General features: G+C 28.6%; 5 protein-coding genes across 5 annotated transcripts; 1 reads left to right on the top strand and 4 right to left on the bottom strand.

Annotated features, from left to right (window-relative positions):
* Positions 1-418: 418 nt before the first annotated feature.
* Positions 419-4,469, bottom strand: Bulli (regulator of MON1-CCZ1 complex protein bulli). The gene is made up of 11 exons (XM_029306052.2): positions 4,028-4,469; positions 3,647-3,952; positions 3,400-3,574; positions 3,160-3,319; positions 2,973-3,078; positions 2,737-2,890; positions 2,566-2,629; positions 2,262-2,481; positions 2,004-2,173; positions 1,621-1,896; positions 419-1,546 (listed from the first exon to the last, which is right to left on the bottom strand). Exons 1-11 carry the CDS (start codon positions 4,154-4,156, stop codon positions 1,285-1,287), a joined length of 2,022 nt encoding a protein of 673 aa, XP_029161885.2. The 5' UTR covers positions 4,157-4,469; the 3' UTR covers positions 419-1,284.
* A 315-nt stretch (positions 4,470-4,784) lies between these two features.
* Positions 4,785-6,868, bottom strand: LOC114933447 (ribonuclease H2 subunit B). The gene is made up of 5 exons (XM_029306040.2): positions 6,387-6,868; positions 5,990-6,228; positions 5,608-5,893; positions 5,216-5,439; positions 4,785-5,021 (listed from the first exon to the last, which is right to left on the bottom strand). The coding sequence occupies exons 1-5, from the start codon at positions 6,496-6,498 to the stop codon at positions 4,926-4,928; spliced, it is 957 nt and encodes a 318-aa protein (XP_029161873.2). The 5' UTR covers positions 6,499-6,868; the 3' UTR covers positions 4,785-4,925.
* Positions 6,869-7,648: 780 nt separating this feature from the next.
* Positions 7,649-14,354, bottom strand: LOC114933446 (protein argonaute-2-like). The gene is made up of 15 exons (XM_029306039.2): positions 14,072-14,354; positions 12,413-13,429; positions 12,032-12,261; positions 11,614-11,850; positions 11,077-11,209; positions 10,572-10,945; positions 10,384-10,497; positions 10,028-10,316; positions 9,698-9,856; positions 9,466-9,628; positions 9,305-9,392; positions 9,072-9,235; positions 8,705-8,975; positions 8,253-8,437; positions 7,649-8,188 (listed from the first exon to the last, which is right to left on the bottom strand). Exons 1-15 carry the CDS (start codon positions 14,082-14,084, stop codon positions 8,092-8,094), a joined length of 3,534 nt encoding a protein of 1,177 aa, XP_029161872.2. The 5' UTR covers positions 14,085-14,354; the 3' UTR covers positions 7,649-8,091.
* A 24-nt stretch (positions 14,355-14,378) lies between these two features.
* Positions 14,379-15,488, top strand: LOC114933448 (protein KRTCAP2 homolog). The gene is made up of 3 exons (XM_029306042.2): positions 14,379-14,665; positions 14,837-15,055; positions 15,172-15,488. Exons 1-3 carry the CDS (start codon positions 14,662-14,664, stop codon positions 15,342-15,344), a joined length of 396 nt encoding a protein of 131 aa, XP_029161875.1. The 5' UTR covers positions 14,379-14,661; the 3' UTR covers positions 15,345-15,488.
* Positions 15,489-15,532: 44 nt separating this feature from the next.
* On the bottom strand, positions 15,533-17,914 carry Stoml2 (stomatin like 2). Its single transcript, XM_085484502.1, has 7 exons — positions 17,718-17,914; positions 17,517-17,630; positions 16,975-17,122; positions 16,623-16,871; positions 16,354-16,509; positions 15,936-16,180; positions 15,533-15,852 (listed from the first exon to the last, which is right to left on the bottom strand). Exons 1-7 carry the CDS (start codon positions 17,775-17,777, stop codon positions 15,679-15,681), a joined length of 1,146 nt encoding a protein of 381 aa, XP_085340628.1. The 5' UTR covers positions 17,778-17,914; the 3' UTR covers positions 15,533-15,678.
* Positions 17,915-18,050: the final 136 nt, after the last annotated feature.

Genomic DNA, 18,050 nt, shown 5'->3' with positions numbered 1-18,050 from the left:
AAATTTTTTTATATAAAAAGATAAAGAATTCTAAAATTGAAAAATATAGATGAAAAGATTTCTTTCGCGCTAAAATATATTTTGAATATTAGAAATAAAATAAATTTACTCTTTTAAAGTAAAATTAATCTTTTTCAAGGTCACAAATGACTCTGTTTTGGATTGCAATATATTTTCTGAATTAAATATAATAATTATAAACAATTTTGGAGTTATTTAATTTATCTCAATTAGTTAGTAGATATATTGTAAAATAAAACATTGATAAAGCAATGTCTCTGTGACCAATCTGGTATCTCACAGTTTTTTATATATATATATATATAAAAGCATTAAATTCGCAATTCTTTATGCACTACTTTGAGGGCTTGAATATTTTCGTAATCGTGCAAATTTAATTAATTAATAAAGCTGTGCGTTCAACATTATTGCATAATATTATATTTAATCAAAGTAGTTATCTTCCACTTTCACTTATCCATTCCATTATCACTTTATAGATCTATTATTATAAAACTGCAGCGTCTATTACCGTATAATCTTTGAACTCTTATCGCAATAAATCATATTTAATATACATAAATTTTACTGTATTTCTCATTTGATATATACACAATTTAACATCCTCCTGTTGTTACAACTCTACTGAATATTGTACTTTAACATTGATTAGTGACCAATTTCTTTACTGTATAATGTTGTAAGACATTATCATTTTTTATTAACTAAAGGAAATCTGTATTGTGTGTCTGTATGAAGTATTGTCCCAAAATATAAAACAAAAAAAAAGACAAATTTTATTACAAAGTTAATTACTTTGTAAGCATGAAATTAATTTTGAATAAATTTTATTTACATCAAAAAAAATCTTATTATATTAAAAATTATTTTAAAAAACTATATACTTTGTAAATTTTGAATAAAATTCCCGTAATAAAGAGAATCGTGCAACGTAAATTTTACAGGAGTAAAAGAGTGAAAATAAAATGAAATTTTGACAGATAAATATTACACATATCGCTTATAAACATTGATTTTCTCTTTCTTTTTTCTTCATTCTTTTCTCTTAAATAATAAATAATCCATATGTATGTATGTACGTATGTGTGTATGTATGTATGTGTATACATATATATATATAATTGTACAATACACAGAAATTTACAAATAATGAAGCAGCTACAACATGCAGCTTCTTCATTCACTTTGTTAAATAAAAATAAAGAGATAAATTATACTACTTATTACTTTTGTGTGTATTATACGAAGACTGATATTGCAATCCTACGAAGAAATAGTGGTGACATTCGAATTCGTGTCCGAATTGCACTCATTATCCGTTCCATGAAATAGATATTTGAAATACTGAACATAAGGCTGACAATGTTCTCCCCTTGTAAAGGCCGTGGTGTTGTGCAACCTCAAATTGCGCTGTTCAAAGAACTTGAAGACCGAATGAAAAAGTGTCGCGTCGTCAGTAGCTTTTGCAGCCTCTAAGAATTTTCTTGCAGATACTTGATCTACCATTCCAACTGATCGAACATATCTGAAAGACATAGAGACATGTAAGTACACAGTACTAAGATGTAATCGCAAATTCAAGACACAGTTTCAAACTACCGCAAGGCAGCCAAAATATGTCCCTTAGATAAGAGCACTTCAATTATCTCTTCATGCGCGTTGCCCAATCGTTTCAGCATGTCTAATGCTAACTGATGCGCTGCTGGATACAAGTTTTCCAGAGAAAGTAGCAAGCAGGCTAAAGGCTTTGAATCAGCGACCACGTGGTATTGTAACAATTGATGAAGCTGATAATAAGCCTTTTGATGTACCAGTGTTGTGATGATCAATTCATGTAAATAATGTTGCACAGGTATTCCATGTTCAGCTAGTGATCTATATGAAATTCGATATAGTTGTAAAAAATAAAATAAATTAAATTTATTCTAAAAATTATCAGAACTATTATGTTGTATACTACTACTTAATTAATCTTTATGTACCTAATATATTCAAGCAAAACCCATATTATCATCTTTGGTTCCAGTTTGTCGTCAGGAAATTTGGATAATATGTGACTGTACATGTCGCTTTGATCGAGTAATAATTTATACTTAAAATTTTCAGCCACTGATGTTATATTTTTTACATTATTTTGTAAAGGTGTTCCCATCTACAATTCATAAATAAAAAAGATAAATAATATATTATGTTCTATATATATCATCAATATGTAAAAAAAAGAATTTAATTAGCATTACCTGGTTTTGTATTTCACTTTCTAGATAATTTCTGTATACAAAATTAAGTTTATCAAATATGGTTGGCATCTCCATTAAGCTTATAGGTAACTGCATCATAAAGCTTTGCAAGACTTGTATTAATATCTGTTTAGCATTTGACCGCTGCATTAAAAATTCTACAAGGAGTACTTTATCTGTAATTAATTTTACCAAAGTCTCCAATCTCAACTCAATGTACCTATATATTAACAAATAAAGAAATTCATAGATTAATATACAAATAATTTAAAATAAGATCTATTTCAATTAAACACAAACCTACCATAAACAGCCCAACTTTACATCAATTATTATATTTGGTTGAAAAACAACCCAATTAGGGGAATCTATGTAATGTTAAGACTCAATAGCTTTAGGTCTTAATAAGATAATTTTGTTATAAATATTTAAACATTACTAAAGCTATAAAATTTATTTTTAAGTAAAAGGATACATAACTGACATGGTTGATACATCTGATCAGATAAGGTTGTACCTGGTACTTTAAGATTGAATGGTTTGATTGGTTTTGCCATAGCTATACTAGTATGATGCATCACTGTACCATCACTTACTCCAGACAACATAATATCAAATATCATTGATGTCTATATAAAAATACATAGTTCAATTCCCTAAATAAACTTATTTATATTTAATGATAATATAATGATAATATAATGATAATACCTTTGATGCTTGATGATGAACAATGATAAGATTATCAATAACATTTATAGCAAATCTGCCACTAACATCCAGTTTTAACATATGACTCTTTTTAATGGTCATCATCCTGCAAAAGAACAATAATAATATAATATATAGATATTGGCTGTTATATTTAAAGTATTAAAAAATAATAAGCAAATCTTACTTATGTACAGTATAAATATATACAAATGCTGTGCCCATTGAGCGATTAGCTCCTGGTTGATGCCTCAACAAAATTATACAAGGTGTTCCATATAACACAGCCAATGCTACATCTCTTTCAGAAACAGCCAGTTTTCCTGGTTTTGTTATACTATGTTCAACTGAAATAAATCACATGTGCAAAAAAATAATTTTTGTCTGGCTTGATATTTAAATATATTTGTTGTATATGCTCACTAACTTTCAAATTTAGTTAATTTATGAAGATTCCCAGGTGTAACGTGCAATGCTTGTATTTGATTACCAACTGTACCAGATGATAGTAACACCAGATAACTCTTGGGGCAGAATACAAACCAATTTACCCCCAAACTTAAGCACTTTAATGCTCTAATGGTACGTTTCTCTGGATTAACCTGAAACAATAGCATTTGACTTTGTATTTATTAATGTATAGTCTCGAATTAATCGAGGAAAAAAGTTCTTACATGAAACAATTCTACACCGTGATCAGTAACTACAAGTATCTCAGTGCCATGTGTCCAAACAAAACCCAATATTGTTGCATTCTTCCCTTTGCATGGCTGAGAGTACTCGACATGATCCAAGCCGGATACAGAGGAATAATTAACAAATTCCACTGATGAATTGGTGCGTTGAATCGCCAGTACATTCATATTAGGAGAGAACTTGATGGAAATTACTGGGCCTCTGTCCTCCATCCGAAAGCTTAAGTTCTGGTCTGGGCCCTTAACGAGCACTCCTGTAACACCACCTGAGCGAACAGCAAATACCTGTAAATAGATTCATTTTTGTCATTATATCACAGGTAAAAATAAATTGTTTATCAACTGGAAAATTCAACTAACTTGCTGTTTCGAATCATCGAAAAACACATTTGTGAGGCAGCTAACTGATTCAAACCTGATAGGATCAGGAGAAAGCTCCAAATAATAATCATCGCTCTGCCCTCGATCGTCAGCTTCCATGTCTGGCATATCTAATCATCTGATTCAAATGCTTGACATTTCTCAGGACTGTCAAAGAGGAGGCTGAAGAGGGGCCACGCCGCCGCAAACGTCAGCCGTCAGACGAGTTTACTAACTGGTACAGTGGCGCTAACTAGATCCATGTTAGAACCGGAATTGCATAATAGGTTCACTTTCCGGTTTCGGTGCGTCTTTTAAAACTTCAAATAATCTCCTAATCATGTTCCTAATATATTTCTTCGCACAATGTATTTTTTTTATCAATAATTGGTTCTGAATGGAGAAATATATTTTGCGAAGAGGTGCATTGAAGAATATATGTATCTTACGAAGAAATATTAATTAAGGCGAATATATTCGAGCGTTTTAAAAATTCAGTACAATTCAGCTCGTAAACTGCATTATGCAGAAAATTTCATATGCTATATAAATTAAAGATTAAAATAAATAAACATTTATTTATCAATTTGCATTTATTGTATTGCATAAATATTTATTTATTTATCAAATTGCATTTATTGTGTTGCATTTAAATTTTAACAATATCTAAAAATTTGTTGAATTAATTCAGAAAAAATTATTCTTTCTAATACATAGTTTTGTTAATGATATAACAGTGCAATTTTCAACTTGAATGTTATGTTAAAACACATTTTTATATACAAAACAGTAAAATTTATAAAAATATATATATATGACATCTTATAAATGCCTTTAGAAATGCAGTATAATTTTCAAAATTGTTGCAGTGTATTATGTATATTTTATATTGTGAGATCTATTTTTTCTGAAAAAAGCTAGTAATGCTTTTGGATCCTGCAGCTGCTCTCTGTCTAGCTAATTCCTTTTTGCCAGGAATAATGTTTTTTTGTACCTATGAGAGAAAATTTACAAATATTTAAATTGTTGATCTTGTTTAGAAACATGAAAAAAATTCTCTATAAATTTTGTAACGCCATATATTGTAAATAAAAGCAAATATACTGTAAAAAATAGAAAAAAATATCGAAATTCGATTTGCAAATTGACATGCATTATTAAAATTATTATAACTGTAAAATAATTAACCTTTTCAGATTTAATTAATATGTTCTTCGTTTTTGTTTTCGATGGTGGGTTTTCTTCAGAAGAATCTCTTTTAAGTTTTTTCTCATCAGTTGCATTTATAGGACTAGTTAATTTGCGTTTTTTATTCTCCGTTTCATCAGATATATTTAAATGTTGTGCCAATTTCTTTGAAAAATCTTCAGGAAGATATTCAGATACAATTCCATATGCATATTTCAAGTATTCTATAAAAAAGAAATGTTTTGTTAATAAATTAACTTTCCTTATAAATAATAACTACAAAAAATCTATTTAAGAAGATATTACTTGAGAAATTCTCAAATGTTTAATCTTATTCAGTTTATTCTATTTTTTATTGTAATTGTAATTTATAATTATCTTGTTTTTCTTACCTGCTTCTGTATCAATTTCATATTTAGTACTCTTGACATAAGTAGCACTAATAGCACCTTGGGAGACATGAATACCTTTCTGCTTTAATAAATTTGCTACCTTTTCTACCTTCTTCTGCAGCCATTTTAATGACTTTTCCTCGTTAAATTTGAAAGCTTGTAATGATTTATCTCCCTTACAATCAGCAATTAACAATAAATTCAAATTTTCACATTGTGCAAGGCGAGATGTTTCTGGAAAATCCTCATCCCAGAGGCATTGTTCTAAAGGCTGCGCCAGCTGTGACTATATTCATTTTTTCAACATTTAAATTTTCGATTATAATAATACCAACATAAAGACATTAATTTATAATTTTAATAATTAAAATTCTACAATTACCTTCCTTAGATATGGCAAAACTAAAAATAATGGGTCAACTGGTGTTGACAAGTGCAACTTGCCATCAGATTTGACACTATCGTCAATGAACCAAGATCTTTTATTTTCGTCAAAGATTAAAACTTCCTGCACTGTGAGATTATCAGGACTGAATACAAATATAGCTGGTTTATTAGAAGCTGGATGTCTAAGTTTCACAATCTCTGACTGCGCCACATTTGAACTGTCCAGGCTATCTTCTAAAATATAAATATATTTGTATAAATGTACAGAACTAAGAAACTATCTGACAAATGCAACTTATGAGAATATTAATTAAAAATTATTACTAATAAAAAATCGTAAAAATACGAATAACCGATCAGCAATAAATCGTTCATATAATCTTGTAATTTACCATTCATAAAAAACACCCAGGTGTTTGTCGACGAATTACAATTCGTCGTCCGAACGCCCTTTGGCGCCGATCCTTTAGCACGCGAAATTTTCCCGCGCGTTGTACGTTGCATCGTTTTTTACGAGGTGCGTTTTATTTGAGGCTTGCAACTTTCGGAATAAATTGCAGAACTTAATATACACGTATAAACACTAAATCAGGAATATTCTTGCAGATAAAATCTAATATGTATTAAGCAAATAAAATCATCGTTATAGGTTAGACCAGGATAAATTCCAAGCTGCAAAAGTTTTTATATTCTGTTTCATTATTTATATAAATCATCCTTATTCGTAAATTCTGAAAAATTATCGGTACTGCGACCAAACAAGTGTGTAAATATAATTTAAAATGTTATTATCAATTCATTATTCATACGGACAGATCATGAGACCGGACTGACATAAGACTAACCTAACGTAACTTAACCTAACCGATGGTGAGTCGACACGCAAGCGTCTCTATGTCAGTGACATTTACACACATTAAATAATCACAAACAAATGTACATTTTATTATACATAATTAATAATTACGCGTCTTATATAATGAAATGGTGAAAAAACTATGATGTAAGATATATAACAATATATATATATATTTATATGTAATTATTTATTATTATATATTATATATATCTTTCGTATATCATGATGAAAACTATATGGAACGATATGGATTATAAATTGTATTTTAGGATTTCTTTTATATATTCCGCATCTTTCTTTCTCTTTTATTTCTGTTTTCTGATAATAGTTGCTTTTAATTTTAAAATAGAAAAAATATGCTGGATATATACAAGTCTTGTTTTTATCATCAATACAATGATACAAGCATATATATGTACAGTATACGCAATTAAATTCTTGTCTCACAATCAGTAAAGATATCCTCTTGCGTACATGTAAAACTTTTACATATTTTTTTATTTTATATATATAACTACTTTGTGATTTATTTTCTTTTCAACACAATTTTAAAAATAAATCCCCTTTTTATGTTCTTATATAAAAGTACAAATATAGTAAATATACCGAGCAATAATACTCTCTAGCATGTTCTCAAGAATGATCATACTATTGCTCTACTTGCTACATATAAAACTTGATATTTCTTACATAAATATTTAAATAATTGATTAAGGATTTTAGAATCAAAATTAAGAAACCTCTTTACTTGAAGATTCGTTTACATATAAATATGATGCAAGAAATACGAATGTGTATTATCAAATCTATTTATTTATACACACAATTGCATGTATTAAAATTTTTCATATTTTATCATAATACAAAATTACAATTAGAGCACACAAATATGTAAACTAAATATCGTCACATTACTATATATAAAAATACTATATATAGTTATTCTAAAATTGTTAAATTACATGTAAAAAGAAAGAAAAAGTAATATAAAAAATATTTATAGCTTTTCTTTCATATTTTTTTTATGAAAAATAAATGATATATATAAAAAATATTGCATGTCAAACTTCCTCTTTTTCCTTTTGTTACATCAGATTCTTACAATTGAAGTACATAGATGAAGTGCAAAATTATAGTTGAAAAGAAGAGAGAAGTAGGACTAGCTAGAGATATCAAGCTGTGACTAGAAAGTAATCCTTAAAAATCTTTGGAAAGCCATGAAAATGTCTACATTATCTTTACACAAAATACATCGGATACTGATTATTAATTAAAATGCTATCTAATTTTCTCTGTGCTGCACTGAGATTGTCAGAGTAAACTGTGGTGCTGCAACTAGAGAAAAACATAAATTAGTGATATAATTGATGATCAATCTATACTGTAATCAATTGCTTACCCATCTAGTAAGGCTTTTGCACGGTACGCTGCCAAATGAGCATAGTAAGTTGGCGTTGGATAGCTTACCGCTCTGGTACAACGCGCATACATATGACAAAGATAATATGTCAATTTTTCAATCTCATCTGGGCTATATTTAGATTCATTAATTATGCATCTATATTTGGTAGGCCTTACAGTACCCTGTATTTGTGATGTAGCATAAGCAGTTTTAGTTTAAATGTTATTTAATGATTGTGAATATAAACATTTTCACTGTATAAAACTAATAATTCTGATATATGTTTAATATGTTTTCTAATTCTTAAAGTAGATTATTACAGTTGTTTACATTGTAACTGTCATTAATCATTATGAGAAAATTTTGTGATCAGTTTATTTAATGTCTTTCTAATTGAAATACATGTAAAATTATATAAATAAATGCATTTTTACAACCAATCATTTTACCTGAATGCTCATGTGTGAGACGAGATAAAAATCAATATTATCTTCATTATGTGGAACAATTTCAGTATCGACAATTGTGCCCACTTTCACATTACCATTTTTGTCCTTGTGTTCGTCTATGGGAAAAAAACGCACGTGATGTCTCTTCTGGACAATTAAGCAGGTAATTTGAATCTTTGGGATCGATTGATTAAATTTATTACATGCGTTTTTAATAGCTGTTATTTCGATATCCTTAAATTGTGAGAATTGTCCATCAGAAATTCCATCTCTATACATTAAAATATAAATATATAATAGAAAACGTTATATTTTAAGCTTAACACGATTATATATATATATATATAACATAAACAAAATTACACACCGATAATAGATGATGCTATTTGGGAAACAATTTGTCTTTTTCTTATAAATTGACAATTGTGACGTTATTATGTCTTCAAGACCTGAGATTATTTCTTCTTTAGAATTTTGAAGTTTATACATAACATTATACTGGAACCCAAAAGTATCACTACTTGCAGTAACCTAAATTGATAATATTTCCATCAATGTATATATTCACATAAAAATTTGGTTTAATAATTATATGCTTACTGCTGCTATGGAGGGTGTATTAACATCAGGAGCTGGATGAGTTACATCGGCACCAACAATCATACAATTTTTCTTCAAATATTTTGATCTAAGAAAAAACATTTTTTTATTATTAAAAAGTATTTCTTCATATAAAATAGTAAGACACAAATATTACTCACGATTCCTCAAGTATATGATTAATACCATTTAATTTTGCGTTTATTTTTAGAAGAATATTTGTTATTATTGATGGGTTTGAGTTAACCACTTTCTCAAAAGTCTGTTTTTTTAGACACTGTGTCAAGACACCTATGTCCAACTCGGTCATCTGTTTTATCTCGCCTGAGACAAATAATTTCAAATTGATTTATATATTTAGAAATTTTAAAAATAAAAAACCTATATACTTACTGTATATGTCTGTAAAATCTGGTAAATAATCTGGAATAACCACTATTATTAATTTCATGTTCTTATTATCCTGAAAGTACTTTTGGATTTCCCTTTTTTTTTTCAAACTTTTGAATTCTCGAGTGTTAGCATCTTTTATCTGCATACCATACTTACTTGCTAAAAAAAACCATTTGACAATATAAATATAATCTACATAATGCAATATGCACAACTAAAAATAGCGATTCGTGAATCTTTAAATTTATATTTTTTTGAAATTGTAGTTTTTTAGGAACGTCACATAATACACAATTGAAACATTTTAGATATATTTTTCATATACTTTACCATATGTCTGTAAGTTTTTCATAAAACATTCCATGTTATCAAAAATTTGGTTATTTATAGGTTCAAATTGCAAATTGAGAATAGTCCACGTATTCTTTTCTAAAATTGTCGCGGCTTGATTAAACATATATTTCGCCATTGTCCATATTCCATTGTTTACCTCTACTGATTGGTTGTATAATAATTTCGGAGCAGGTAAGATCCTAGCATTTACTTGTTTCATTTGTGTGTTGACAGACAAATGAAACTCTTTCATGGTAGGACTAACATTCACGTTGATCATTTCAAACTACAAATTCACATAATAAATGTATGATGTAAGAACATTTGATATAATAATATGAAATTTCTTTTACCGCTTTTTCTATCCTCTCTTTGCGGGTTTTTGGATTCATCATGGCTTTAATCATATTAGTAGTTTGGTCGCTATTCAACTTTTTAACAGATTGACCCTTCACAATAGTACATAACTGCAAAGATTTTAGTAATATTTTAAATAATCTTACTAAATTATTTGTGGCAACTATAAAAGTGGCTTACGTACTTCTGCAGGCATATATACCTCTGCCGGTTTCTCTTTATTATCTCCTTTTGTTTTCTTCGCGACAAGACAAGGTAGATGAGGGAATTTCAATATATAATTCTTATATTCCTTAAAAAAATCTTTTACTGTGATTTCTATTCCATTATACTTGAATTTCTGCTTATTAGCAGGGAGATCTATTCCTTGTATGCGATATATTAGTGGTTTTTTAAGCTCCTGGGAATTCTTATTCGGGAGTACTTTGTAAATCACTCTTAAATTCTTCAAAAAATTAAGTTTTTCTTCTAGTTTTTTTTTATTAGACATTTCGTATTCTTCTAATTGATTTATTAAACAATTAACCTTCTCAGCTTTAACAAATCCTGTAGGAACAACTAAATAAAAAGAAAAACATAATAAATATGGCACATAAATTAACAACGATATTTAATATGGATATAGTCTATAATTTGTAGTTAAAATTCTTGTAAAAGCTTTAATATTTGTCCAATTAATAATACTTTACCATCTACATTTAAATACATTCTATATCCAAGTATAGCGGATAAAAAAAGACCCCATGATAATGTTAAATAATGTGGCTTTTTTCTATCTAGTAATGTTCCATTATCTAGATCCCGGAACAATAATTTTCCAACCTATAATAATGCACATAGCATATTTTATAATCTGTTGCTATAATATATTTTATATCATATTTATTTATAACGTGTTTACCCACCACACTTGCATGCACACACACACACACACACATATCTATGTAACTATTTACCTATGTACCTACCTATGAAATATTTAAAATAAATATTTCGTAAATAGATAAGTAAATAGATAGACTGTATAAAATATATTTTTTCTTTATGAAATTTTATTATTATACAGTATAAAGTGTAAACTTTTGAACAATACATTTCAATTTTGAATTCAAACAATATGCACACATTAGTCTTCAAACATATACAATTAATTTTTCATGATTCAGTCACTTATTCGTATAAAAATTAGTAGATTAATTACTCTAAAATTACCATTAATTACTTACATTAATAAATTTTGACTTAGGTCTATAACGTATGATGATATCTAGAGCTTGTATACTACTTTGAATGTCATCAACTTTAACTGATAAGTTTTTTAACCAGCTAAAATCGATTTCTCCTACTTTCTGTAAAGTAATTCTAAAGGTTTTATTTCTTGTAGATGTAGTACATTCTGTCTTGCATCTTTCATCGCCACATTGATTATCACATACTTTATCTTGGATCTCAATCTCAGTTTCCTGTAGAATAATTAAAAAAATTACTATTGTTAAGAGAAATAATGAAACATTTATTTTACAGTTTGTATTTATTCTATTAAATATTGATTAAATATTGATCAAGTAAAATCAATTTATTATAAATATAATGAACTGTATTACTATTAAAATAAAATATGTACACATACTATATATTACTTACATGAACATTAGGAAGCTCCGTTGCACTATATGCATTTTTTATTCCATCAAATGCTGGATAATTCTTTTCAAAGTGTTTATCTCTACATTCTTCAAAAACTTTTGTATGTATAGCTTTAGAGGATTTAGGCTCAATTATTACATCATAATGAACAATGCTGGTTGCAAAGTTTTCACCAATTATAATTTCAAACATATTTGTCAAAATAGGTATTGTCCCATCTGTCTTTGCTATAAAATAGAATTAAAAAATGTATATATGTGTCGCATGCGCGCGTCTATGTGTGTAAAAAATCTAAAAGTACAATATATGAAATACACATATAAAATTTTAATGTTGCTTTTCTTTTTGTTAACTATGCATATCAGAAAGATATTTTACCTGAAACTTGTTCCTGATATTGTGAAGTGCGTATTCTTTGTTGTGAGTATTTTTGTACTCGCTGAGGTTGTCCTGATTGATACCGTATTTCTTGCTGTTGTTGTGATAAGTTATGTGACATTGCCTGATGTTGTGAGTACTGTCTTTGTTGTTGATTCCTATTTCCTTGTCGTTGGTCCCTCATTTTTTGTTGTTGTTGTTCAAGTAAATTTTGTGAGTATTCTGAAAATTGTCCTTGATTCCATTCTGTCTGTTGTTGTCTGGAGGGTCCTGGAACTTGTTGTTCCTGATATTGTGAAGTGCGTATTCTTTGTTGTGAGTATTGTTGTACTCGCTGAGGTTGTCCTGATTGATACCGTATTTCTTGCTGTTGTTGTGATAAGTTATGTGACATTGCCTGATGTTGTGAGTACTGTCTTTGTTGTTGATTCCTATTTCCTTGTCGTTGGTCCCTCATTTTTTGTTGTTGTTGTTCAAGTAAATTTTGTGAGTATTCTGAAAATTGTCCTTGATTCCATTCTGTCTGTTGTTGTCTGGAGGGTCCTGGAACTTGTTGTTCCTGATATTGTGAAGTGCGTGTTCTTTGTTGCGAGTATTGTTGTACTTGCTGAGGTTGTCCTGATTGATACTGTATTTCTTGCTGTTGTGAGTACTGCCTTTGTTGTTGATTCCTATTTCCTTGTTGTCGGTCCCTCGTTCTTTGTTGTTGTTGAGGAAAAATCCTTTGCAGTTGAGATCCAGTATCTCCTGATACTGGTTGTTCAAGTAAATTTTGTGAATATTCTGAAAATTGTCCTTGATTCCATTCTGTCTGTTGTTGTTGTCTTGGGGGTACATGTTGTTGTGAAAAGTCTCGTGTTACTGGTTGTTGTTCAAGTGAACTGTGTGAGTATTGTGGTTGATTCCATGGTGTTTGTTGCTGTTGTATTGGGAGTACATGTTGTTGCCTCCTGGATCTTTGTTTGCGTCTTACCTTTTGAAACTGGAATTCAACTGCTTTTTCATCCTGATCTTGATCTGAAATTGGAGAATATGAAGGATATTTAGAATATGAATTGTATTGTTCTGGCATTGATATTTGGTGTTGTAGTAAATTTGAATCATTAAATTTACTGCAACCATCAAGTTGCATTTGATGCAGTTAATTCTGCGACATTGTATGTGACCAATCTTGTCGAGCTAAATTTGTATATTGCTGTTGTGGTAATTTATGTAATCTTTGCAATGACGATAAGAACTGTGCTTCATATTGCCACTGTTGTGAAGATAAATGCATGTCTTTCTTTTCAAATAAATATTTCTTTGATTTTATCCCTAGATTCATAACGATAGTGTACGAGTAAATTACATAACTAATGTAAGATAACTTCTATATTAGCTTTTGTTTATTGTTATAACCTTGAAAAGTCTGTCCTGATTGTAACTTTAAAATATGGAACTATTTTTGTCGACTGAATATATTCTAAGAAATAATAAATCCGTTATATATTTTACATACTAATATTTATATTAACTTCTTTTTATTCCCAACAAATAGGTAAAAGATTGAATTATCATAAAGGAGCTGATTTATATCAGTTATATTGGAGATAATGTGAGAAGTAATATTTAATCTATAAAGTCTCTGCAATGACTTCGCATACTTATAACTTTACGTACCTTTTCTTTCCATTTTGTATTAATTTATATTCTCGTTAATATTTCTGAAAAATTGTCTCCCTCAAATTGATTGCCGGTGACACCAATTTATGAATTCGCAACTGCCTAGTAATTGGGAAATTTTACTTTTGTTTCTGACAGCTTCTAAGCGTCTCGTACAAGAGCTCGAATGCTCACAACGTACATAACGAACGAAATTCTCTCCTAATTTTCAAACTTTTCTAATAAAATTATAAACAATTTTCGCATGCGCGAAATATCAGGTTCGGCTAGGTTCGTCCAATAATATTCCCATGCAGAGGGCGTTTTAGAAGTTTCCATTGGAGCAGCAATCAGCAGATCAGCAGTCATCAGCAACATCGGCACAAAAATCAGTTCTTATTAATATTCAGTATTCCATAACTTTCTCAAGATTCTTTAGAATTTAGAATATTTTCATAGATTCTTTTTGTAAGAGATAAAGACTATCAAAATTTACATAAACTATAATTAATCGCAAATAAGAAATTATACATAATTTGTGTAATTTCTACTGTAAGAATAGAAAAGGAAAAAAGTGTTTTTGATTATTTTCTAATTATTTAGCAAACATGGGTATGTACTGGCACAATCTGCCAAATTATTTGTGACTATTGTATAAAAAAATTTCACAAGAGAAAATGTATAACATTATACATCATGACATTTTTACCATGTTCAGCAATTTTTTTTCTAATATATTTAGATACTTTTATTATTATTAATACTACTACTATTATGTTACAGCTGTTAGCAGTGGAGTATCATTTATATTATCTTCGATATTGACAGTACTATTATTCTCTGGAATGCAAATGTACAAAGTTTGGCTTGGTTCATCACAGTTGGGGACTGTATTGGGAGGATGGGTTGGATCATTATTGTTCATGTGCACATTAACTGCTATAGGAAATCTTGAAAGCACTTTATTTGGAAAATCCTTCCAACAGAAATTACTTCCGGAAGGTAGATACGCACTTGCATTATTTGTTCAATATACATGAAATAAATTTAAATTTATATGTAAAGTTTTTTTTTAAGATATATATAATACTAATGTATCTCTCGTTATTTTGTTGCAGTGGTTCTCTCATTGACTTTAAGTCTAATTGCTTCTGCGCTGATTCATCGTGTATCTACCACAACATGTTTAATATTCTCTATGATTGCACTCTATTACATGAATCGTATTTCTCAAGAAACATATGGTGTATCTATACAAAATGCAGTAATACATTCTAAGAAACGCAAGTAAATATAAGGATATTTATATATATATATTGTTCTTTTTATATACTACAGATCATATATGATGTATTTTGTATAAAAATTTCCAATTTATAATATACATTTAATGTCAATCATATATATATATAAATTGATTGATATTTGTCAAGGATATATATGGTTTTGAGCAATTTTTACTAAAAATAAATTTTAATATTTACTTTGCATATAATTTTTATTAATTTATAATACATAAAAAAATATTGACCAATGAAATATTCACGTTAATAATGTATGTCAATATGATATTTACATCGTGAAACTTAAATATTATGAAAAACAAGAAATATGTAAATATATTTCTATTGCAGATTTTGTTTGTCCATCTTTTTATGTTTTTCAGCTTCTTCTTTATCACTAAAATATTCATATGATTCATCTGATTCTTCCTTTTGCATTGCAGCATTTGATTGATGATTATCTATTACTTTTTGCTCATTGTATTTGGGCATTACTTGTTTATAAATTGCCATTGCCTACAATATTACACAAAATTTAATTATTGAATCTGTAATAGATAACAATTACAAAATAATAAATAATTTATTAAATGACAAACCTGTGCTACAAATGTCGAAACATCTCCTACGTTGCTTGGTAATATCAATGTGTTATTAACTTTTGCTAATTTGTTGAATGCGTTAACATATTGTTCTGCTACGCTAAGCGCTGCCGCATTTTTTGCATCTGATGCCCCAAGAGCATTTGCAACTACTTGTAATCCCTTTGCTCGTGCCTCTGCTACTGCTACTACTGCTGCAGCTTCTCCAGTAGCTTTATTTATTTGCTCTTGCCTTGCTGCTTCTATAATAATAATCAAGTTTCTCTTTGCAATGTTTTTAAAAATTAAATATTCCTTGAAAATATAAAATTTTCTTTTTAAATTACAAATTATTATAAAAAAGACAATATATTTGTATAAAACTTTCTTGAATTCACATTATTAAGAATCATTGAATGTATATGTAATACACTACCTGAAGCTAAAATTTGTGCAAGTTTTTTGCCCTCTGCTACGTTTACTTCAGCTTCTCTGATACCTTCCGATTCTAATATAGCAGCACGCTTCTTCCGTTCGGCTTCTACTTGCATTTGCATTGCTTCCTGCACTCGTGGTGGTAATCTTATATCACCTAACATATAAATACAAATTTATAAATTTAAAAATATTTTGTAGATACAAATTGTTCTAATATTATATGAAACATTTTTATTGTCATATTATAAGAATTTTGTTTCAACTTACGAATTTCATATCTTAAGCATGTTATTCCCCATGCACTACTGGCCTTGTTAATACTTTCAACGATAGAAACATTTAATCCTTCTCTTTCCCTAAATACTTTATCTAAAGATATTTTTCCTAATTCAGATCTCATGGTGGTTTGGGCTACTTGAATTATAGCAAATTCAGCATCCTCAACACCATAAGAGGCTAGATAAGGATCAGTTATTCTTAAATACAATACAGCATCAATACTCAAAGTCACATTATCTAAAAAAAGAAAAAATAGGAAAAATGATTTTGCAAAAGTCATAATTAATACAGTTGTTGTTATGTATAGAGTTTATATTTAATAATTGATCATTATTCTCACCTGATGTAACTGCACTTTGTTGTGGCACATCTATCGCTAATTCCTTTAAAATTTGTACATATTTGACTTTATCAACAACAGGAAGTAAAATATTTAAACCTGGATCTAAAATTTTATGGAATTTTCCCATTCTTTCTACAATCCATGCCTAAATAAAATGTTCTGTTTTAAATTAAAGGCTACACTTCAATTAAACTCCAATCAACTTGATTTTTTGGCAATTATTTAACTGATAGAATTTTCTACATCAAAATTCCTAACTAAATAATATATTGTTTCTAAATTGATCTTTATTTACATATTTATACGTCAAACACGAAAAATTAATATAATTGATATTATCAAAGCAATATTAACAAAATGTTTAAGTTAATTGGAGTGTAGTTCAAATAGTTTTAAATGTTATTAATTTCAAATATAGTTATAAATTAACTAAATTTTATTAAAAATAACTTAATTCTTATAATGGAAAATTATACAAAATATTTCATCATAATTGATACATGTTACGTAAACATATTGTGTATTAAACAATTACATACCTGTTGTTGAGGAACAAACATTATAATAGTATTTATCGGAGTTAACGGTCTATATCGTGAATGTTGAGTTGCCGAACCAAATTTTTTGTTTCTTATATTTACAAACGCATGATCCTGCAAAATATACTTTTTGTAAATTTTCGAGAATTTAAAGTTTCGCGTTTCTATGACAATTATTGTCAGCTATGACAGACGTTTTACCTTAATAAATCCGAAATTTTTTGCCAAAATCGCACTACTAGTCGCTGCACGCTTAAACATTTTTTTTTACTGTATTGAATCGTATTGTATACTTATAAAATGTAAAAATATTTAGAGGTTATGACGGTTATGATAAGAACATTTCTAGCACAATGCTTATGCTTATGGAAGATAATCCGTTCGGCACAGAAAATCTAGTATGATAGAAAAAAGGCTGTAAATAATTTGTATGTAGTTATACGTTCCAAAATTGGAGTAGTATTTAATTGACCAATCCGGACGAAGCAAGTTTTGTCCCTTTTGTCCTGATTGGCCAATCGAATGTTGCTCCAC

Source organism: Nylanderia fulva, unplaced genomic scaffold (genome assembly GCF_048542155.1).
Source record: "Nylanderia fulva isolate GAGA-0341 unplaced genomic scaffold, ASM4854215v1 Scaffold3, whole genome shotgun sequence".
In the NCBI taxonomy this organism is placed as follows: Eukaryota; Metazoa; Arthropoda; class Insecta; order Hymenoptera; family Formicidae; genus Nylanderia; species Nylanderia fulva.
Note: the sequence above shows the minus strand (reverse complement) of the source record. Positions and strands in the feature narration are given on the sequence as shown.